This window comes from Cervus canadensis, chromosome 1, assembly GCF_019320065.1.
Source record: "Cervus canadensis isolate Bull #8, Minnesota chromosome 1, ASM1932006v1, whole genome shotgun sequence".
Taxonomy (NCBI): domain Eukaryota; kingdom Metazoa; phylum Chordata; class Mammalia; order Artiodactyla; family Cervidae; genus Cervus; species Cervus canadensis.
The window spans coordinates 122,940,361-122,962,696 of NC_057386.1; the positions used below are offsets into that span (position 1 = coordinate 122,940,361).

At 46.8% G+C, this 22,336-nt stretch overlaps 2 protein-coding genes and 2 long non-coding RNA genes across 12 annotated transcripts in view; 2 read left to right on the forward strand and 2 right to left on the reverse strand.

Moving 5' to 3' along the window:
* Positions 1–2,170, forward strand: part of LOC122423471 — a 29,047-nt gene extending 26,877 nt beyond the window's left edge. Inside the window, exon 4 of the long non-coding RNA XR_006264159.1 lies at positions 2,047–2,170. This is a non-coding gene — a long non-coding RNA (uncharacterized LOC122423471). The remainder of the gene's footprint in view (positions 1–2,046) is intronic.
* LOC122423418 (acyl-CoA dehydrogenase family member 10) overlaps positions 1–3,454 on the reverse strand; it is a 51,402-nt gene extending 47,948 nt beyond the window's left edge. For 2 of the 7 annotated variants that reach the window (XM_043440518.1, XM_043440463.1), the window contains exons 1-2: positions 3,262–3,395; positions 786–985 (exon numbers count right to left, since the gene is read on the reverse strand). In XM_043440518.1, coding sequence (XP_043296453.1) covers positions 786–972 — 187 coding nt within the window. In that variant the 5' untranslated portion in view covers positions 973–985; positions 3,262–3,395. The other 5 variants (XM_043440490.1, XM_043440481.1, XM_043440473.1 and 2 more) reach the window with 5 other exon arrangements.
* LOC122423462 lies at positions 3,454–15,166 on the forward strand. Of its 3 annotated transcripts, XR_006264158.1 has the most exons (7): positions 3,454–3,642; positions 6,358–6,519; positions 7,493–7,599; positions 8,938–9,027; positions 9,285–9,368; positions 11,056–11,678; positions 11,856–15,166. It is a non-coding gene; the product is annotated as an uncharacterized LOC122423462 (long non-coding RNA). The 3 variants fall into 3 exon arrangements; XR_006264157.1 differs by having other exon boundaries at positions 3,471–3,642; positions 11,056–15,166; XR_006264156.1 differs by lacking the exons at positions 9,285–9,368; positions 11,056–11,678; positions 11,856–15,166 and having other exon boundaries at positions 3,479–3,642; positions 8,938–9,142.
* Positions 15,167–15,288: 122 nt separating this feature from the next.
* Positions 15,289–22,336, reverse strand: part of LOC122423446 (acyl-CoA dehydrogenase family member 10-like) — a 37,167-nt gene continuing 30,119 nt past the window's right edge. The window contains exons 11-18 of the mRNA XM_043440530.1: positions 22,052–22,192; positions 21,438–21,575; positions 21,222–21,312; positions 20,130–20,288; positions 19,279–19,451; positions 17,551–17,694; positions 16,483–16,560; positions 15,289–15,888 (exon numbers count right to left, since the gene is read on the reverse strand). Coding sequence (XP_043296465.1) covers positions 15,757–15,888; positions 16,483–16,560; positions 17,551–17,694; positions 19,279–19,451; positions 20,130–20,288; positions 21,222–21,312; positions 21,438–21,575; positions 22,052–22,192 — 1,056 coding nt within the window. The 3' untranslated portion in view covers positions 15,289–15,756. The remainder of the gene's footprint in view (positions 15,889–16,482; positions 16,561–17,550; positions 17,695–19,278; positions 19,452–20,129; positions 20,289–21,221; positions 21,313–21,437; positions 21,576–22,051; positions 22,193–22,336) is intronic.

The window sequence follows — 22,336 nt, forward strand, 5'->3', positions numbered from 1 at the left end:
TGCGCATGTGATGGCAGAAAGTGAAGCAGCCAAACCTAATCCATGAGAGTGGAAAAGGGGTGTGCTCACAGCAGAGCAACACAAGGAAAACAACCCAGGGCCCTGATAGCACAGAGCAACACACTAGCCCAAGCCACACACCTGGACTTTCACATAAAAAACACATTTGACTTCAATCTTGTTTCAGTCAATGTTTTGTTAGGTTTTCTAACACTTCAAGCCAAACAAATCAAACTTAAGTCAGTTCAACTGAGTGCATAAAAAGGTAATACCAGAAGGGGCTGAAAAAGGAAGGATCAGAGCCTAGAGGTTTGTCTTGGAACAAAAGCAGGTGTAGAGGGAGGTTGATGGAAGAGGAAAGGTTGTGATCAAAGTGGGGAGAGGGGAAGATTTCAGCATTCACAAGTAGTTCTCCGGGAAAGGTAGTTAAATTCTACCTATAACATTGACAGTAACAATGGCAGCTTGTCATTTATTGAGAATTTCAGATGAGCCAAGCACTCATTCTGCTAATCAAGTGCTTTCCATGAATAATCTCACTTAACCATCTCCTATCACCAAAGATGTACAGATCATTAGCCCTAATTTAATGATGAGGAAACTAAGACTCAGAGAAGTGAAATCATTTGCCCAAGATCTTCAGCAGCACTAACTGTTGCTTGAAATTTGATTCAAGAGCAAGAATAGCACCCACTGAGACACACTGTCATCTCCCCTCAACACCCTCCTTTCCCCCACCCCCACGCACACCAGTCTCCAAAGGTGAAGGAGAATGAAGAGCTCACCTGTGGCCACGCTCCCTGGAGAAGGAAGCAGAACTCCGCCCATGTCAAAAATCACTGCTCTGTAGGGGCCACCTCCAGAATGCGTCCATCTCCGGGCTCCCGGGCGCCTGCCCTGGACATGTTTCAGGAAGGCCGCCCTCCAAGCCCGCTGGAGCTGGGAGGACTGCAGAAGCCGCCTTAGGCACATGTTGGGGCCAAGGCTGTGAAGCAGAGACAGGACATGGTTAGCCGTCACTGCCTCCAAGGAGACCTCCGTCCTGGCACTCAGGGAGCCACCAGCATGTCTACTGTGACTCCCAACCAGATTTCAGACACAACCAGAGCTGAACTCAGTGTCTCTGCCCCCCATGACAACTCCTTTCCTAAGGTCCTTGGCTCAGGAAAGGGCTCCCTTGTCCCCCCAGCTACCCAAGCTAGAAAACTGGATTCACCCCTCAGTCTTCCAGCCAGACACCTCCATTCTGGTGCTCAGTGTGACCGGTCATTCCTCCCAAAGCTCTCCGTCTACTCTCTCCACTCCCACTGCATGATCTCACCCACAGACCTTTGCAGCAGCCTCCTAAGTGGGTCCCCTTGCCTCGTCAGTCAAAATGGCAAATTTGATCATGTCCTGCCCCCATTTAAAATCTCCAGTGACTCCCCATTGTCTTCACAATAAACTCTCAGCTCCTTAAGCTGCCTGAAAAGGCCCTCTGAGAACTTCTCCCCTCTGGGCAGCAGCTCTCCTTTGTATTTCACCTTAGCCTCGGTGATCTCGACACTCATGTCCACAGCAGCTTCACTGAACACATGATGCGCTCCTCCTGTGGCCAGGCCTTAGCATATGCTGTTTCCCTGGCCTGAATGCTCCCCTCCATCCGTTCCCTGGATAACTGCCCACTGTCCCTCAGGTTCTGGTTTGCCTGTCACTTCCTTCATGGAACCTCTTCCAGCCACCAGAAGAGGCAGATGAGCAGTCTCTGCTGTACTGTCTCAGGGTGCCCTGTATTCACCTCCTCCTAGCGCTCACGATGCCGCCACACTATCATCCCTCCTACAGAGCAGGGCGATGACCTCCTGATCATCACCGCCTCTTTTCTAAACTTACTTTCAACAAGTTCAGGGGAAACAAAAACATACACACAACAGGTACATGTATATATAGATACACAAACATTTCCACATGAATAGACATAAATGTGGCAAATGTTAATAATTAGTGAAAGGCACATGATGAAAGGTGTATGAGAGATCCTTGTACTCGTCTTTCCATGTTTTTTAGGTCTGAAATAAAAACCTGGGAAAAAGGACAAAAACAACAACAAACTCTACTTGCAGTCAGTTCCACTTGAAAATCTTGAAGTTTCTCATGTGATGTCTACGGTTAAAAGCTAAGAAGCAAGTTAGAGCAAAACAGGTTGGTAAGACAGCCTGCAGGTTCATGGGAGTCACCTCAGTGCCACCAGAAGGACTAAATAAAGTATGTACGAATCTAAAGAAAGAATGCTTAGGAAGTAAATGCTCAAGATGATACAATGTGTTTCTTATGTAATTGGAAATTTGTAATTGGAAAGCTGAAATGAAAAATGTAGAGATTGATTTGCATTTTGGGTTTTACTTATGTTCCTATGCCAAGGCCAGAGTTAATGATGGCAGGAGAAATTTATTTATAGGCTCCAAAAAGTGTCAACACGTTCTGTGTGAGGGCTTAACAGAGATGAAGAGGGTGTCTGGACCTGAAAGGTTGACTTTCATTCTTATTGAGGACACTGTCCTCCTCATGAAAGTGAAAGGCGTTCAGTCCTGTCCGACACTTTGCAACCCCATGGACTACACAGTCCATGGAATTCTCCAGGCCAGAATACTGAAGTGGGTAGCCGTTTCTCCTCCTCCTCATGATTCCTGCTAGTGGATAAGTCGGCAGCTCTCCTATGACTGGCTTCCTTCTTCCTTCCAACTAAAGATGATGCTTCTGTTCTAGCCACGTACTGATTGTGGCTCATTTCATCATCACAGCTGTACAAAGATACTAAATCAAGTTTACACAAAACTTAACTCAAGGTCACGAAACTGGTGATCAGGGTCTATTCCATAATCACCAACGTATCTCTACCGCCGAAAAAGAGCCTGGGCTCTCAGTAAACATTTGTTAAGAGATTAGTCCCGGAGGGGGACCCTGATCTATCTCCAGTTCAGGGCACTTAACCAGCCCACCGTCCTACCTTAACAGAATCAGAAACACTGCAACTAGTGCCAACTCCCCAGGCGAATTCAGCTCTCTGAGCCTCAGCGCACCTATCTGTAAAGCGTGGCTGACACAAAGCAACTCTGCCTACAGTTGGAGCGAGATCAAACACGACAAAAAGAGATCAGAGCTCGGGTCTCTGCAGGGCGCGGGTTCCTCGGACAATCGGAGACCTCGCGGAGTCAGAGACTCCTCGCCGTCAGATGAGGTGGGCTGAGGGAATGTCCCCTCAGGCCTGGGAGCAAAACCCACCGATCTTCCTAAATAGTGTCCAAGTGCCCGCGAACCCTGTGACGTGCCTCCTCCAAGTCCTCTTGGAATCCTGACCGGTGAGCGCGGGTTCACCTCTGAGCAAACACGGCAGTCACGTGGGCGCACCCAATCAGCTAGCCCGCTGATCCGCGCTTGCGTAACCCCAAGGGTCAGCGACGGCGGCCGGCAGGCGGCAGTGAAGGTTTTGGCTGTAAGCCGGTGGCGCTGAGGTGGTGGCGGCGGCGGCGCTACCGCCCCGTGGCGCTCAGCCTCAAGGCTCCCTCCCAGCCTCTCCTGAGCCCTCCGGGGCCTGCGCCGGCCAGCGCATCCAGCCGGAGCTCCCAGAACACTCGCGGGTCCCCGCCGACTTCAGCTTCAGCGGTGAGTCCGCGGCCTCTCCGCCTCCCCCGTAGCCCGCGCCTGGGCCCCCGGGCTCGTCCTCTCGGAGTCTGAGTCCGGGCAGGGGCCTCGGTGAGGGCTTTCGCCTCAGGAGGAAGCCGAGAAGTGGTTGGGATCCCTCTCATTTCCCCCATTCTTAGGAGGTCTTCCCAGGTGTCACCCCTGGGGAGTCTTCCTCAGTTCCTCCTTCCTGGTGCCTTCCCACCGGGACTCTTTATTATTTGGCGCGTCGCTCTCTCCAACCTCGGTGAGAGCCTAGTTGTGCGAGTTGATTTCCTCTAGGCTTTGTGAAAACACAGGGAATACCCAGCACTCTGGCGGCTCCTGGGAACGTTTAATTAAATCCTTCCTCTTTGGAAAACTTTCCATTAAGGGGCCCTGTAGCAGTAGTTACAACTAAAATGTCTACACGTTCTGTATCTGAGCACTGTACTAAATACTTCCTGGGCACTGTTTTCTCTAATTGTCTTCATTCAACCCTACTAGTAGATGGGTGTGTGAGCCTTTTACAAACTGGGAAACTGAAGCCCTGGGATTAAGCGCCTTGCCCAGGATCATCTGTCAGATGGAATTCTACCTCAGAGAGCTGGACTTGAGAGTCTGAGCTCTTCATTCCCAGTCACACAGCCTCCTCAGGGGGAATGCAGGTATGGCTCTGTTCCTTGAACCTCCATCAGTTATCTAACAACAACATTCATTCAAAAAATGTAATCCAACGTGTCTGACTTCTTCCACTTTCAGTTCATTTCAGTCCCTGAGTCTTGCCGACTCTTTTCGACCCCATGGACTGTAGGCTTCCCTGTACATCACCAGCTCCCGCGGAACCTACTCAAACTCATGTCCTTTGAGTCGTTGATGCCATCCAACCATCTCAGACTCTGTCACCCCCTTCTCCTCCTGTCTTTCCCAGCATCAGGGTCTTTTCCAGTGAGTCAGCTCTTCGCATCAGGTGGCCAAAGTATTGGAGTTTCAGCTTCAACATCAGTCCTTCCAATGAATATTCAGGACTGATTTCTTTTAGGATGGACTGGTTGGATCTCCGTGCAGTCCAAAGGACTCTGAAGAGTCTTCTCCAACACCACAGTTCAAAAGCATCAATTCTTCAGTGCTCAGTTTTCTTTATAGTCCAACTCTCACATCCATACATGACTACTGGAAAAACCAGAGCTTTGACTAGATGGACCTTTGTTGGCAAAGTAATGTCTCTATTTTTTAATACGCTGTCAAGGTTGGTTATAACTTTCCTTCCAAGGAGTGAGCATCTTTTAATTTCATGGTTGCATTCACCATCTACAGTGATTTTGGAGCCCCAAAAATTAAAGTCTGCCACCGTTTCCCCATCTATTTGCTATGAAGTGATGGGACCAGATGCCATGATCTTACTTTTCTGAATGTTGAGCTTTAAGCCAACTTTTTCACTCTCCTCTTTCACTTTCATCAAGAGGCTCTTTAGTGCTTCTTCGCTTTCTGCCATAAGGGTGGTGTCATCTGCATATCTGAGGTTATTGATATTTCTCCCGGCAGTCTTGATTCCAGCTTGTGCTTCATCCAGCCTGACATTTCGCATGATGTACTCTTCCATTTTGGCATGTTTTGAAGACTCAACTGAGTAGCTCTGTGTTTTCAGAGCTCTTTTTCTTTGTGACTAGTGTTCCACTGTGTGGATGAACATCATTTATTATTCATTGATTTATTGGTGGAAGTTTGGGTTTCCGATTTTGGCTGTTATGAATAAAACTGTTATCAGCATTTGTGTAAAAGTAAAAAAAAAAAAAAGAAATACTTTTTGAGAGCCCACTCTCTGTTGGAGTTTTAGTTGTGTGTGGAAAGGGATGCCTTGCTTTAATGGCACCAGCAGTTCACTCAAGTTCATGGAGACGAATGAAGTAAATAATTACAGAATAAATGTAGAACTGCAGCTGTGACAAATGTGGTGAAGGAAGGAAAGATAGAATTTAGACAGCTGTTACGAGAGGATGTGTTTGATTTGGGGAGGGGGCCTGGGCTTGGTAACATGGGGAACTTCCCTGAGTGTGAATTTTGGAGCCGTTAATTAAAACACTGAATATGATTTAATAGGCTACTGGGTTTTGAAAATCAGCTAAGTTGACATAAGCCACATATACACTTCTACATGGGTCAGTCATTGATTCATTAATTTATTCAACAAATCTTTAAATAGCTTCCAATATGTGCTAGGCACTGTGATGTAAGTGCTGAGGATACAGTGCTGGGCAAAACAGGCATAATCTCCACTCTGATAAAGCCTATAATCACAGATTTAGGGTGTGATGGCATAAGGCTAACTCAGGGTGTTTAAGAAGACTACCCTAAAAGTTTTTTAAAGTTTTGATTATTAGTGGACTTTAGCCTTCATTTGGGGTCCAACACAGAGTGTCACTCTACAAGTGTTACTGAAATGTTGGTTTATCTGAGCGTGATCACTGTCAAAGCTCTTATCTCCTTCATTTGCTTTAAAGTGCATGATTTTCACTAGAACTGCCCTGCATTTCTGAGTTTATTGCCCTGGGCATTAATTGACTGTCAGGTACAGCAGGAGCCCCAGAGGTGAGTGAGAGGACTACTGCAAAGGCAGCTTACAGTCTTGAGGGAGGGCAGCAGAGAGAAAAGGGAAACCTGTGGATGCATACATTGAGAGTGGATTTATCAGGTATTAATCATTCATGTGTTCTTTAGTCGGGGAAATGTCTGAAGAGGAGATCCAAAAGAAGACACTAGCTTCAGCTGTAGCCTGTTTAGAAGGGAAGTCACCAGGGGAGAAAGCAGCAATCATACATCAGCATCTCGGTCGTCGAGAAATGACAGATGTGATCATTGAGACCATGAAGGCCAACCCAGGTATGCTTTCCAAAACCGTAGGCTATCTTTTATAAGGTAAACTCATGGTTGCTTATGTTGCAGTGGTGTTCAGTGAGCCTGTGATTAAGACCTCTAGCATACTTTAGCTTTTACTGCCTATGTTCCTTACATGAGTCTTTCAGGCCACATTTCAGTTTCTCTAAATATTTCTTCTAAATTACTTGTAACAAGCTAGGTTGACAACTCTCCTCAGTGAGGAGAACTACTTAGCATGTAGGTCTGTGGTGATTCATGTTGAATCCAGATAAACACGTTGTGACTCCCCGCCCCCAACCCCCTCTCCAGCTCACTCCATCCAGGGGAGTGGATGTGTATTGCATCTCCAGTGTGAAGAACTGGTAGGTTTGGTTTTCAAACTTAATAGCCCTGAATATTTGTCTCACTTAGGAGTGTATGATAGAAGACACCTGCTTTCTTATGGTATTTCTAAATATAAGAGCCATCTCTGCATTTGAGGGTGTTAATGATTTTTTTTTATGGGGCGGAGACCACTTTTAAGTTGAGATTCCCCCATAACTCCACTGTTCTGTGAATATAGTTCTTAACATAAGACGTCACAATTTCTCTGGGACCACAATGGAGGTGAACACCACTCCCATTTTCTAATTTGGATTCATTTCTGTCTGAGAACATCTCCATCAGAACCCCTCCACTTTCTCTCACAGCTTAAAATCTTCCTGATAGCTGTGGCAAACTCCAGTTCTCAATGTGTCCCGTAGGGTGCTATTCCCTATGAATGGCCTGAATTGCACAGGATAAAGAGAGTTAATACTTACATTTCTGCCCTCTCACTCTTTTTTAAAATTCAAGTGATTTAAACCAGTTTTAAAGAAATATTGCAAGGCATTTAATTTGGATCTGTGAAGACAAAAATTTTGTCCAAGTTAAAAGCTTATGGAGACCTTTTTCATTCTGAAGAACCATGCATTGGTTGATTCATTCTTTTCTCTAGATAATTATGTCCACTGACTGGTTGCAAGTAAAACAGATGATGGAAAACTAGTACAGTATGAGGGTGATACTTGCCCAAAGGAGAAAATAGACACCTTACAGTTAAAGGTAAGATATTTTATTAGTAATTACTAAATACTTATATCTGCTGCTTTTTACTATTCCAAGTGTCCATCAACTGGATAAAGACTGGATAAAGACAAATGGATAAAGAGGATATGGTGTGTGTGTGTGCGCGTGCATACACACACATATACACACAATGGAATCCAAATAGGATGCCATGTACTTACTAGAAAAATTAGAATAAGGTGGCCTGTCATGAGTATCCATGGTGACATGAGTCAACAGGAATGTGACTAGGTTGTAAATGAATTTAAACATGGAAGAACTCCTATTCTGATTGCTACAAATGTGGCCTCCAGAAGGCTAGATGTGGAAGATGTGAAATTTGTCATCAATTTTAACTACCCTAACTCCTCAGAGGATTATCTTCATCGAATTGGAAGAACAGCTCACAGTACCAAAACAGGCACAGCATACACTTACTTGACACCTAATAACATAAAGCAAGTGAGTGACCGTATCTCTGTGCTCCTTGAAGCTAATCAAGCAGTTAATCCCAAGTTGCTTCAGTTGGTCAGAAACAGTTTCAGATCATTTCAGAGTCAGGAGAGACATGCAGGCTGACTGTCACAACAGATACTCTGTGGGCAAAACAGGTGGACTAAATCCCTTTAGAGACAGAGAAAATTATGAAAGGGGTTACATTAGTCTGCTTAAGAGAGATTTGGGAGCAGAAACTCAGAATGTGGTTTATATTTGCTGCAAGTTACACCAGTGGGAGCTTTGGAAGTCATTTTGTGCCTGCTGGCATACAGACCAGTTTTAGAACTAGTAATCCAACAGGGACTTACCAGAATGGTTATGACACCATTCAGCAATATGGGAGTAATGTTCCATATATGCACCATGGTGTGAAACAGCAAGTATTTGCATATCCTGCTACTGCAGCTGAGCCTATATTTGGTTATCCAGTGCAAACAGGATATTCTCAATAAGACTTTAGAAGTATGTGTAAACATCTGTTTTTCATAATTGCTCTTTATATTATATGTTATCAGACAAGATAGTTATTTAAGAAAAGAAACATGGGAAATGCAGAAATGACTACACTGCAGCAGTAATTATGATGCACTTTTTTGCTATTTAAGTTGGATGTTTCTCTACATTCCTAAAACAGTTTTTAGGGTTTTTTTTGTACTAAAAAGGGCAAGCAGTGTTTTCCCCAAAGTTAAGTGTACAGTGATTTGAAATACAATAAATGAAGGCAATGTGTGACATCCCAATAAAAAATATTTGAAAATTAAAAAAATATTTTTCTCTATCAAACTTTATTCTTCTGACTCAAAGTTTTCATCTAATTGGAATCCTGCTAATTTTTAGTTTCTGAAAGATGAGTTGAAAGCTGCAATGGAAGAAAGTCTTCAGAAGCATCCCCCATTGCACCAAGAAGTAAAGATCAAAGTAAAGAAGGTATAAACACCCAGCCCAGGCTGGATACATGAGACAAGTGCTCGGGCCTGGTGCACTGGGAAGACCCAGAGGAATCGGGTGGAGAGGGAGGTGGGAGGGGGGATCAGGATGGGGAATACATGTAAATCCATGGCTGATTCATGTCAATGTATGACAAAAACCACTACAATATTGTAAAGTAATTAGCCTCCAACTAATAAAAATAAATGGAATAAAAAAAAAGAAGGTGTAAATGCTGCTCCTGATTCTCCATCCAGGCAGCTTCCAGACCAGATTTCCTTCTTCGGTGGAAACCTCTCAGTTGAAATAGTTCACAGTATTATGTATCTATTCAAGACAAGGTGAGAAAAACACTGTTTCTTTTTGAGTTTGCCTATTTTTTGACATTGGGCAGAGAAAGTGCTCTTGCCCTGAAGGGAAGTAGATATTTTAAGCTTCAAAGGAATAGAACAATATTTTTTGTGTTAAAGAATTCCCCGGTGTTTTATATTTAGCTAAATCTTGTAGATTGGGTCAAAGCTTCTTACAAAAGTAACATAGATACACCTGAGAAAATACCTGGGAAAGTTCTAGAGAAGGTAGGCATGCAGGTGATTGGGAAGTTGAAAGGAAGCAATATAGGAGATAGACGGGCTCCAGGTTAGACATTTACAGCCTCCCGTTTGCATTTCATGGGGCACGAAGAAGTGGGCTTCAGGCTGGATACTTAGAACTGTTAGCATTTTGTGAGACAAGAGATAGGTGGTCTCCTTAAGTGTAAACACCTTAAGGTAATAGTCCTGGCTATACCTATAGTCAAGGTTATAATCATGGCAAGGACAAAGAGGGGCCAAACCTTGTTTGAGTAAAGGATTAAGGGATCTCCCTCCCTCCCTCTTTTGAGACGAGGGAGACACTACACATGGCAGAAAGGCTCCTTGTGGGTCAGAAGTCAGGGGACAATACCAGGCCATAATGAGGCTTGCTCCTCCCAGATGCCTTCACTTTGAGATCTGTCTTGGCTGAAGGGGATGAGTGTACCCCCAAGGGAGTGTCCCAGTTTAGGTCAGGTGTGGAATAAGAAGCCAGATAATTGAATTGGAGGAAGACAAAGACCTGGAAGAACTGACCTATATAAATGACTTAACCACCTCTTTATTGCACTCCTCCTCACTAGGGGGATGCGCACACCCTCCCTCTCCAGGTGTGCATCTCTGCCTTGCTTCTGCCTTAACTAAACAAACCATTTCTCGGTGTGCTCTCCCACTTGTTGTGCTATGTCTCTAATAATAAACTTTGTATCTACATTTGCAGTTTCTGCCTCTGTGATAAATGCACTGGGGGCAAAGATCCAGGGAAAAAGTGCTTCTAGCCTGTAGCCCTTGCTGGTCTGGTAGCTAGGATTCCTGGTTTTCAACCAGGCTACCAAGGTTCAATACCTGGGCATGGAGTTAAGATCTAGCCTCACGCCACTGCTCACTGCTGCCTTGCTGAGATCAGAAGGAAGATAAAAAAGAAAAGAAAAATTATAAGTGATCCATAACATCGTTGTAGTCTCATATTCCCACCAAGTCTTTACTAAAGAAGCTTGTAGGTCAGTTAATTGATTGCAGTTTCATCATGTCTTTCAACTCCTTTCTATGGTCCAAACAAGGCTTGCTGGAGGCCAAAGGAAAGGAAGGGTTTGTTTGGTAATCAATAAGCTGGGCCACCAGCTCCTTGGATGTTGGTAGCAGACCTCTTTAAAAGTCTCTAAAGAGGACAGTCCTTGTCCTGCCTTGTTCGCTCGGTCCCCACTGGGACACAGAATACTCCAGTAGCCATTTTGGATCATAGCTGTTGAAGTGAGTTTGCAGAATTTCAAAAGCAAATTGCATTGTGGGAGGTTTTTCTTTCCCCTCTATTCCAGCTGTTCCAACCCAGCAAAACTTTCTGTAATCTTCAGAGTCACACCCTCAAGGTTCAGAATTCTCTTTCTTATCCTTAACTTTAGAACACAGATCATGTGTTTTTATGTAACTAATTGAGGTCTTACCTCCTTCTTGGCAGAACCTTTGGATTTATCTAATATGTGGCCACATAGGATGTGGACAATATGTGAGTCAACATGCCTATAAGCACTTAGAGGAGACCCAACACACGTATGCCATGCAGCCCACCAACCATCGAGTCTGGGACTACACTGGAGGTGAACACCACTCTTATTTTCTAATTTGGATTCATTCTGTCTGAAAACATCTCCATCAGAACTTTCTCTAAACCTTCTCACCGCTTGAAATCTTCCTGACAGCTGTGGCAAACTCCAGTTCTCATGGTGCCCCATAGGGTGCTATTTCCTATGAATGGCCTGCATTACACAGGATAAAGAGAGTTAATGCTTACACTCCTGCCCTCTCACTTTTTTTTTTTAATCAAAATGATTTAAACCACTTTTTAAAGAAGTATTGCATGGCATTTAATTTGGATCTGTAAAAACAAAAATTTTGTTGAAGTTAAAGGCATAATTATGGAGACTTTTCATTCTGAAGAAACACACCTTGGTTGACCCATTCTTTTCTTTACATAATTATTTCTGTCAACTGGTTTCAAGTAAAACAGATGGAAAAATAGTACAGTGTGAACATGAGGGTGACACTTGGCAGGAGGAGAAAATAGATGCCTTACAGTTAGAGGTAAGATATTTTATTAGTAATTACTAAATACCTATGTCTACTGCTTATTACTGTTCTAAGTTGGAAGGTTGTTTGGGCTTTTAATTTTGCCATTTGCCCTGCATGTTAGCTTTTGTTTTTAAGATCTATGTTGCTCTGAAGGATTACTAAAATATTTTTATTCCATCTCATTTTCAGCTTTGAAAGTCTGGGTTTCACTGAGTCGTATTACTTCCAGTGTCACGTTCCTAGTTGTCTCAGGTTCAGGATTAGGGTTGTCCTCTGTAGCTGTGATAAAACCGGAGATAAGAATCTTCCTGTTGGCATCACAGTAGCAGTTGGAAATTGAGCAAACTTGGTCAGGATGAGGAATCTCCAAAGCATCTTTCCATGCCAAGAAGCTTTTTCACATATACTGGGCTGGAGTTTATGAACTGGACCCTAAACACAGATGAAGTCATTTAGGGGTATTCATATAATTAAACAACAAAATTAGCACAGTCTGATTTTTCTCACTGAAGTAATTCCCATCTATTGTAAAATTGATGTGTAAATTTTATGTTAAGGGAGGAATAGTTTAACATGAGGTCTATTTTATATAAATTTCAAAATGATGGTTTTAAAAACAAATACCTTAACCATAGGAGGAAGTGGACATTTGAAACTTGATCATCTCCAGACTTTTAAGGTCAGTGGAATGGCCTAAAATAGGATTATTGTTACTATTAATAAACTGTATTAATCTGAAAAAGCTCAAATCTTTAATGTTAAAATTTTTAGACTAAGTAACTATAATATATTAAGTATGTTTATTCAGTGAGTATTTATTGAGAGTTATTCTCCATGTGCTGGGAATTCAGCATTGAATAGGCTCCATGCTCTCATAGAGTGTACATTCTAGTGACACGCACATTTTCCCAATTGTCCTTTCTTTCTGTTACCCTTCATTCTCTAGCCTGCAAACATGATTAGATCGCTTCCAGTCCCCTGGAACAGTTTCCAGAATGCAGATGTGACTTACTGTCTCTCACAGGCATGTCCATTGATTGAGCTCAGCTAGACAGGGCTTGCTCATGTTGCACAGTTAAGGCACCTGGGGCCACAGGTGCAAGGTGGCTTCTTCACTCATATGGCTGACAGCACACAGTTGCTTGGGTTTCCTGACTGTATGGCAGGCTCAGGCTAGTCTGACCTCTCACATGACAGCTGGTTTCCCCAGAGAGTTCCACAATACCAGGGAGACTTCTAAGATCTAGCTTTAGATTTTGCCACCAAATTCCATTGATCAGCATGAGTCATGGGCCCCGTCCAGGTTCACAGAGAGGGAGGAGAGCCTCCACCCCTGCCTGAGAAGAGCAGCAAAGAATTAGCAGCCACCTTTCCTCTACCACACTACTGTCATGATTGTTGTAAGAACCAAGTTAGATTATTCTTTGAACCATTTAACAAATTTTTAGTGAACACCTGTGATGGGCCAGGCACTGTTCTAGGGCTGAGGACACAGTGGGAACCAAACTCAGTAAAGATCTCTCTCTCATGGAGCTGGTATTCTGGTGGGCATAGAAAATCAATCAGATACACAAGGCAACCTCAGACTGCAGTCGTAAGTGCAAAAGAGAAAAACAGGATCCAGACAGTACCGAATAGGGGGAAGATAGAGAAGGCTAGCTCTGTGCTGTTGTGAGGAGGAACAGCTCCCGCCTCTGGGGAGAGACTGCTGCTGGTTTAATGAAGCCAGTATCAGGGATGCACAGGCCTCTCCATTCACTCAGGGAAGGAGTCCTTATGCAAAGCTACTATTCTCGTTTAAGAGTCTCTGCTCCCAAAGCCAAGAAGTGGCCTCAGGGGAGTACAGAGGGGAAATTTCCCCTGAGGTTAAGGAAGCTGGTCTCTCAGGGAGGGGGCTGAGGTCACTTTAGTCACTTCAACCAAGGTGAAAGTGAAGGCAAGGACACCCCTCCAAGCTCTTCCTTGCCCAAGAGCTGTCCCAATGTAGCTTGACCCTGGCTTAGGACTCCAGTCACTCTGGGCCAGGGTCTGGGACCTCAAACAAGATCAAGGCATGAAGCAAAGCCCAGAACTTGGTTGATGCCAGGGCCTGAGATTTCAGGGCAGCAGGACCCATGGAGGGCTGGCTTGGCTCAGTGGCCAGGGGTTGAGACAAGAATCAGGAGGAATCTGGATCTTTTAATCACATTGCCCCATTTGTGTCACGTGGGACAAAGGACTTCACCTGCTCACACCTTTATTTCCTCATCTGTTGAGTAGAAATCACTGTAATACCCCTCACAGAGGGGCACATGAGAGGCTTCCAAGTGTTGCCTTGAGCCTCACGGAGCGAGCATGCAAGGCAGTGACCATAATGGTAGTGCCTGGATGACACAAGAAGAACCGGGCAGTCTGGGTCCACTAGGGGTCACTTTCTTAGGCTCAAGTTTGGCATTTCAGCACAATGCCGCAGCACCCGTCACGTCAGAATCTGAGCTGTGCATCTGCAGTGAGATGCTCAGGGCCTTCAGGAGGAGAGTGTGGGTGAACGTCAGCTAGGTTCTTGGGAAATGTGTGGGTTCACATTAGTTGGTTGATCATCAGTCTGGAGGGAAAAGACACCTCTGTTTCTTCCTGCAGGAGAGCTGGGAAGTGGGTGACAGGTAGTTTCCAGTGGAGGGAACAGGCGTGGCAGGAGGAGTCCAGGCTGGAAGCCAGGTAGACCCCAGTTCAAGCTGGACTGGGCCACACCCTGCCCACATACTCCCCTCTCTGAGAATCGACCTCACCTCCTGCTGAACGTGGAGGAGAGTGAAGCCCACGGGGAGAAGCAGAGATAACACCCATAAAGGACGGAGGAGGGCCTGGCCCACAGTCTGCGACCACTCTGAGCATCTGTTCCATTGCCACCCTGAGTGCAGGTTCAGGATTCACAGCTTCACACCCACAGCTTCACTGAAGCACTTGAAGGGAGAGGTCAGCTACAGAGGGAAACAGCCTGCAGTGGTGGGGTGAGCCCGACTAACCTTGTACTGTTTCCTCCTCCTGATCAGGATATCAGCACCTGGTCCCGAGAGGATGACCCACCCAAATTTGGGTTATGTACTCAACAAAGATAGTTGAGATTTCTGAACTATATTCTGGTCATAGGCCGGTATGATGCTGTTGTGACCACAGTAGATTTCCCGTCAGTCTTAATCTTATGTACTATCCTTTCTCTTCACCAAGGTCTTTAAGTCTGGGAGTGATGAGTTTCCATGTGTGTTTTTGAGGGGTTCCTCTAGGGACAGCATGGAAAATCGGTCCTAGAGAGGAGGACAGGCTGCAACAGCAGAGAGCTGACGTGAGAAATGATGAGGGCCTAAGTAGAAGCAACAGGGCTGGCTGGGAGGGAGAGCATGGAGGGAGACTTGACAGGTCGCTGGGTGGAGACGAAGGAGAGGAGGAGTGAAAGACGTGTGAGGATGCGGCTGACACTGCTTCAGGCTGAAGTGTGAGTTTTTGTTCTCCACTCCTTGTGTATGACAGAATGTTCACGAAGTCTCTGAGACATATCTTCTTCTTTGTTCCCAAAGCTCATTTCCAAAATAACATTTTGGCAATCTGTGTTTTGGATATTGAAATAAAGAAAATCACCTAGCAATGGCTTCACAATTTGGGTTTATTTCCATTCTCCCAGAGCACGTCTGCCCTGGGTCTGTAGGCTGCCACCATCAGCTGGGGGCGGTGGGGGACACAGAGCAGGAGGCCACCGTATCACCCTCAGATTGGGAGCAACCAGAGGCACAGCACCCTGGCAGGACTCCTAATATTCATGCAGAGTCCCACAGCCAGAGAGAAGGGGCCTGGCTGCCCATCTGGCACCTGGACTAAAGATCACTTCTCCAGGCTCTTCACTACTCCCCTTCCCCCTTGCCTGAAACAGGCAACTCCAGGCTTCTTACACAGGAGTGTGTTCTGTAGGGACCCATCAAGGCTAGGTTCACAGCAAGGATCCCAGGACAGAGCTGCTGGGAGGGGTGCAAGGAGCACACATACCAGGCCTTTGAAAGCACATCATTAAAGATTTGGGAACCACAGGCCCGGCGGGGACGATCTGACTCCTGCAAGTCTAACTGCGGTGCTTCAGCTCCATCTTGGCCACTGCCCTCTGGTGCACCTGATCAGCAAGGCGCAGTACTCGGACCCCCACGAAGAACTGAGCCAGTGGGTGGTCGCTGCTCAGCCCTGCTGCTCCGAAGACCTGGCAGACACAGGGAAGGAGAGGAGGAAGCCCTGGGTGAGCCCTCATCCCTGAGAGCCCCAGTAACAAGTGCCTGCTCCTAAGATGTCAGGACAGCTCAGAACAGCTACATTGCAAGGATGTCCCCTGACACCTGTGTGACAACAGTGTTCTGGAAAAGTCCAAATGGGGCCTCACTAGCCATCCCAGGGACACCAGACTCCCCAGATCTGCTCCACTAGGTGACTTCTGCTGTCGGGAAGTCCCTCTCTAGGGGCCGTGGATTGAGATTTGAGAAGGAGGCATCTCTATGTGGTTAGGAGGCTGGGCCTGGTGTAAGAAGGACCTAGGTTCCCCAAACTCTGAGCTCAGCTCCTTGCAAGCTGAATGACCTTGGACAAATCACTTTCCTGTGCTTCTGTTTCCATGTATTCAAAATGGAAGCAGGAATAGGACCCCTCATAGGGTTGTTCTGAGGAGGAAAAGGACAGTCATGTATGGGGGTGTGCAACAAAGGGCAGCTATTAGTTTACAGGAGGTTGGGCAGCTGAAGGAGAGGAATTCTGAATCTTGTGAATGATTCAGAAGAACCAGCGATCCATCATCTGTGCTCACCTGAATAGCACGATCAATCACTCGGGAAGCCATGGATGGGGCCACCATTTTAATCATGGCAATATCCAGAGCTGCAGCCTGCAAGGAAGAGGAGCTGTGGTGAGGAGGGCAGACCCCAGGGTGGAACGTGTGGAAGATCGATCAGTTTCACAGGGAGGAGGAGAAACAACAGCTCAGAACAGAGACCTCAGGTCCCTCCCTCTGGATCACAAGCCTTGCCTGGTGCATGGACCCTGCCCAGCACCAATGGGGTGGAGGGGCAGGGGGGCGGTGACGAGGCAGGTGACTCGGGGTGCTGGGTGGTGTGGGCAGCTGCCTGGTCGAAGAAAGACAAGAGGCACCTTCCCAGGCGACGGGCAGCATCACTGCACACACAGTGCAGCGTGGGGACTGGCCTGAGCTTCCTTCAGGGTCATGATCAGCTCTGTATTCAAGGGGAAAGGTGGAACGAGGCCAGCCAGGACTCTGGGGGATTTAGGTTCAAGGATCTTCCCTGAGTCTGGGATTTGCATCAAAGCCCCCAAGAGCCCTCATACTGCCACTAGAGAGCCAAGAAATCAGAATTTGAGCCTGGATCACCCTTGCTACCGAGGGCTCTCAGCTAAGGGTTGGAGACCCATGGAGAGATGGAGAAAGCAGGGGTTGGCCTGGCACCATGCCTGGCACCAGAGGCACTCAGAGCCACTTAAATGATAATGTCACGTTGAAAATGAAGCTTCTCCTCTAATTCCCTGGCTTACTCTCAGTTTGCCTGATGCCTGTAAGATCAGGTGGGGCTGTAGCTCAGGCCGGGGCCATGTGGCCCTGCTGTCTTGAACCCATAAGGTCAGTGGGTCAATAAAACAGAAAGGTTAGTCCTCTTTATTGTACCTTTTCTATTTTTCAGAAGCTGCCCAGGTAGTTCCAAGGAGAGTTGAAGCAAAGTTATTTATGTCAAGGAGTCAAGCACTTTCTCTGTGGTTTGCTGAGTGGGGAGGGAAGAATCAGCATCTATTAATAGATTTCCCGGCTGGCATCCCTCACCGTGTCCTCGGGACCTGTCCTCTGTGAGGTCCCTCGGCCTCCTACCTTATTTCCCGCCACATCCATGACGTGGGCAGCTTTCAGCACCAGCAGCCGGGCCTGCTCGATCTCCACGCGGGACAGGGCAATGTCTGCCAGGACCGTGCCCTGCTCTACCAGGGGCTTCCCAAAGGCCATGCGGGACTTCACCTGTGGACACAGGAGACAGGATGGGAGGCATGGAAGATGCCCTGCAGAGGAGAGGGTGGGAGCACAGGAGAGGACGGCGGGGGAAGCTAGACATGGTAGCTGCACAAATTATCTGCACAACCCCTTTACGCCAGCCATTCTGCCCCATCTGGGCAGGCCTGGCCTCCAGGCAGGACAGAGCTTGATCTGAGTCGCCTGTGGCCCAGGGCTACTCTGGGAACCAGGCAGTGACTGTGGGCGCCTCACACAGACCAGGAGGGCACCCTCTACTGACACCAGGGCCTGCTTCACATCCTGAGGAACTCTCAGGGGCAAAGTCTGGGTGCCAGAGCCCTCTTGTGGGCACCTGTTACTGCAACAGAGATTGAGTAGTGTTCAAAAGCTACAAGCAGTCAGAAAAGGTGATAAGGGGTCCTTCTTCCACCTTATTTTTAAAAATTAAAAACAATTACAACATACGAATATCTCATGGCAGAAAAGAGTATACATTTTCAGATAAAATATAAACACCCAGCACCCCATTATCTAGTAAATTATACTTACTATTTGTTGCATACCCTTCTAGACTTTTTCTATATGCATATACATATATCCGCTTTTTTTTTTAAAGTCATTCTCTCTGTATTTATAGCCTTTTTTTTTCACTTAGAATATAGCGAACATATCTCTAGTTAACAAATAGATTTCTACAGCATCATTTTGGAATTCCACTGCACGCCCATAGCAGGGTTATTTAACCAGACCCCAATAGCTAGCCTTATAGGTGTTTCCTAACATAATCATGGCTGTGGTGAACCTCCTAGTATCAAATTTTTTGTAGATTCCTGATTACTCCCTTTCGACCAAGTCCAGTGAGTAGCATGGCTACATCAATACTATGGCATCTTCTAAGATTTCTGACATATTAGGTCAGATTGATCTGCAGGATGAGAATGGAGACTATATCTGAGTCAGGGAGTAACTGGCTGGTTTCAACTAAAAAGGATTTGAATCACAACTTTGCTCAGTAATTCGATACCCTGAACTGTTGCTATTCTTCATTAAGACTATCTTGTGAGACATCTATTCGGTCTGAAGTTTCACTCTGAAATCACTTCAGAATGAAACTGATTTCACGGATTTGAATCACTGTTCACAGAAATAACACTCTTGTATGGGCTTGCAACTTTTGAGGGGTCACAGAAGAATCAAGTTTTGGGTGTGCTGGGGGAGGAGGATGGTGCAGGGCTGGATGCCGGAACCCCAAGTTCTCTGTGTTATCTGATTTTTAAAGATGAGCTGGTAGCAGAAATGGTCATCAGTAGACCATGACCCTATGGATCTTGGAACCTTGCCCTCTGCTGCCACAGGGTCCAGCCTATTCCTTCTGGTCCCCTTGACAGAGCGAGGCCCATTCTGCTCTGAATTTGAAACTTTAGCAAAGTAAAAGAGGCAGAGCAAACACAAGGACACAGCTTCTTGTAAAGAACATCACCTCGCTTCACCTGCTAAGTCTGCTCTCAGGAAACAGTTAGGATTAGAAATCTGAGAGGAAGACAGATGGGTCATTCTGGTCCAGAGACAGGCGGAAAGGGAAGTACTTACTCGGGCCTTCATAAGTGCCAGTGCCCTCTCGGAGCAGCCAATCAGCCGCATGCAGTGATGGATCCTGCCAGAGCCTAGTCGGCCTAAGAGGATCTCCAAGCCCCGGCCAGGGCCCAGGATGATGTTCTCTTTGGGCACGCGTACCTGCTCGAACAGGACTTCACTTTGGCCACCTGAAAAAAACGATAGAGTACCCCCGAGCAATCCGCTTTCCTGTTTTCTTGGGATGCATTTATCTCATCTGCTGGCAATATCCCTGCCCTTTTGTAGACTTCTAACTGGAATATGATTGAAGGAGGATGGAAGGCAGGAATAAGACTTTTGCAGATGGAAAGTAAATTGGTAATTTAAAATGTCAAATGAATAGTTTGGTATTCCTTTTATAAAATGTGACTCTAACTTAAACTGGAACTCCTAGTAGTCTGTGACTCTCACAGTGTAGTGACCCTAGGGAAACTCTGAAGTCAAAATGTGGACATCATCAGCAGAGAAAGAGCCCCTGTGAGAGGACCTCCAGGCCAGGAGATAGGCTGTCCACGCTGTGGTCTACAAGAAAAGGTCTGGAGGGTCTGCCTCCTGCTCCATCTTCTGTGGCCTCCTTACCTCCCAGAGTCCTGCTTATCTTCTATGATTAGAAGAGGAAAAAAAAACAAAAAACAGAAAGCTCCCTGTCTGAAGCTTGCCTGCGTGGTTGATATTCATGGATGGAACTGAAATGCAGGAGCACGTGGCCTTCCAAATGTCCTCAGACTCTTACAGGTGTTACTTCTGCCCTGGAGCATCTGCTGTCCAAAGCCTTTTCCCTAGATCCAGACCCACACAGAGAAGCGAGCTGCTAGCAAGGGACAAACCTGGTGCGTCCTCCAGCCCATACACCTTCAGAGGCCGGATGATTTTTATCCCTGGGGTATCCATGGGAACCAAGAACATGGACTGCTGCTGGTGGCGTGGGGCTTGTGGGTCTGTTTTCCCCATAAACACGCAGAGCTGGCAGCGAGGATCCAGGATACCTGCCAGGAAAGGAGAGAGACAGCCCCCCATCATCTGACACCAGGGCCATCAGCTCTCCTTAAACACTCAGTCCTGGCCCAGAGACGCTGAAGTCAGCGAGAAGATGGGGCCCTTTAAGATGTCACGTGATCACATGAGGCCATGTAGCCCTTTGACCAGCAATAAGAGCAACTGGTTTCTGTCCCAGTGAGGAAGGAATCCAACATCCTAAGAACAGTTTTGTTTTTTTAAAGCACAACGTCAGTATGAAAATATAATTTGGAGAAAAGAGGCTGAAAACTGCTACTTTATCAGTGGCAGCCTGTTCTGCTTTGTTCCCACAGGAGGTGGAAACATGCTGGCTTTGGGCACAGGCTTCAGAGTCAGGCCAGCCTTGAACTCTGGGTGGTTCCCTACTTGCCAGTTGGGGGGCTAGTACCTTGGGCAGTGACTCAAGTCATTTCTCCATCCTAGTTTCCTGCTCTGTAAACTGGGGATAATACCACAGACCTTCTGGGGAGGGGTGGAGACTCAGTGAGGGGAGGTCCCCACAGCATGTACCGGGGACCCTAGAGAGTTAAGGCCTAGTGAATGATAGGATTATCACCAGCCCTTCTGCTATAGCACAGCTGAGCTCACTAGAGGGGGACACCATTGAGGAAGTGACCTCCGGCCTGTCTAAAGGGAGACGCCCACGGCAGAATGAAGAGTGGGGAGTTGAGGAGAGATTCCTGGAACTGTCCCTTGTGGGGTCACCTGGAGTCCATGTAGAACCTTTGGCTCTCTCAGGGTTTGCTGCCTCTTCTGGGAACAGAGACAGAATCTCCTTTGTGTTAACTGGAAATGAGGCTAGTCCCTCCCACAGTCTCTCACACAACAGCAGGGCAGAGAAGACATCTTATCAGGGCAGACCCACATAAATGTGATTGAAAAATGAATTTCAGGCCAAATACCTGTGATCCACCACTTGTGACCACTGATGACATAGAAGCCATCTTCCTCTCGGATGGAAGACTTGATGTTGGTGGCATCGGAGGAGGCGACCTGAGTGAGAGCACATTCTGATTAGAGCTGGCAAGGGTCCCGAGGTCCCTGATGGCAGAGCCCGATGGGGCTGGGTGAGAGTCTGGCCTGATGAGGAGCGCCTGTGGGTGACCCAAGGTAGGTACCTGGGGCTCAGTCATAGCGAAACAGGAGCAAGCCTTTCCCTCCAGCAATGGAATCAACCAGCGGGCCTTCTGCTCCTCAGTGCCATATCGAACCAGAAGCTCCATGTTCCCCGTGTCTGGAGCAGAACAGTTAAAGATCTGGAAAGGAGAAAAAACACAAAGGTGACTCCCTTATCATATTCAAAACTTCAAATTCCCCAGAAGCATGAACCAGGGCTCCTTCCAAGATACATGCCCTCTGACACCCTTATGAAAGTCCTTCCTCTCCCCAAGGATGCAGAGACCCAGGACATTGTCAGTACAGCAGCTCAGAGTACCTAAGCTCAACCACAGAGCTTGTTGGGAGAGAAGGAGGAGACTAGAACTGGTGGACTGAGGCTCCACAGAAGCCAGCCAAGCTGTGCTCACTCGAGAAGATGCCCACTCCCTGCTCCTTTCCTGCTCTGGCTCCAGCCACCTGCCTGCAGTGTCTTCACTCATAAGGAGTCTGAGTTTGTGTCAGAGCTCCTGAGTCCAGTGCTGCTACAAGGAACCCCATTAGCCCAGGAAGATGGCTGAACTCTCTGGAGGACACGGATTTCCTCCCAGGCTGAGGAAGACGGTAAAGAAGGTACCTCAGGAGCATACAGAGACGTGCCCATGACCTCACACAAATGTGCATACTCCACATTGGTCAGCCCTGCTCCATATTTCTTCTCAGGATCAGTTTCCAGGGGTAGGAAAAGGTTCCAAAGTCCTTCGGCCTTGGCTTTCTCCTGTCACAGCAAAAAGAAATCAGGGATCCACACAGGGTGGTTGTCATGCTATCTTGGCCCATGGAAAATAACGAGTAAGTCCAAACCACCAGGCTGGATACAACCCCTCAGATCTGTGAGAGGAGAACAGAAGAGTCTGGGGAC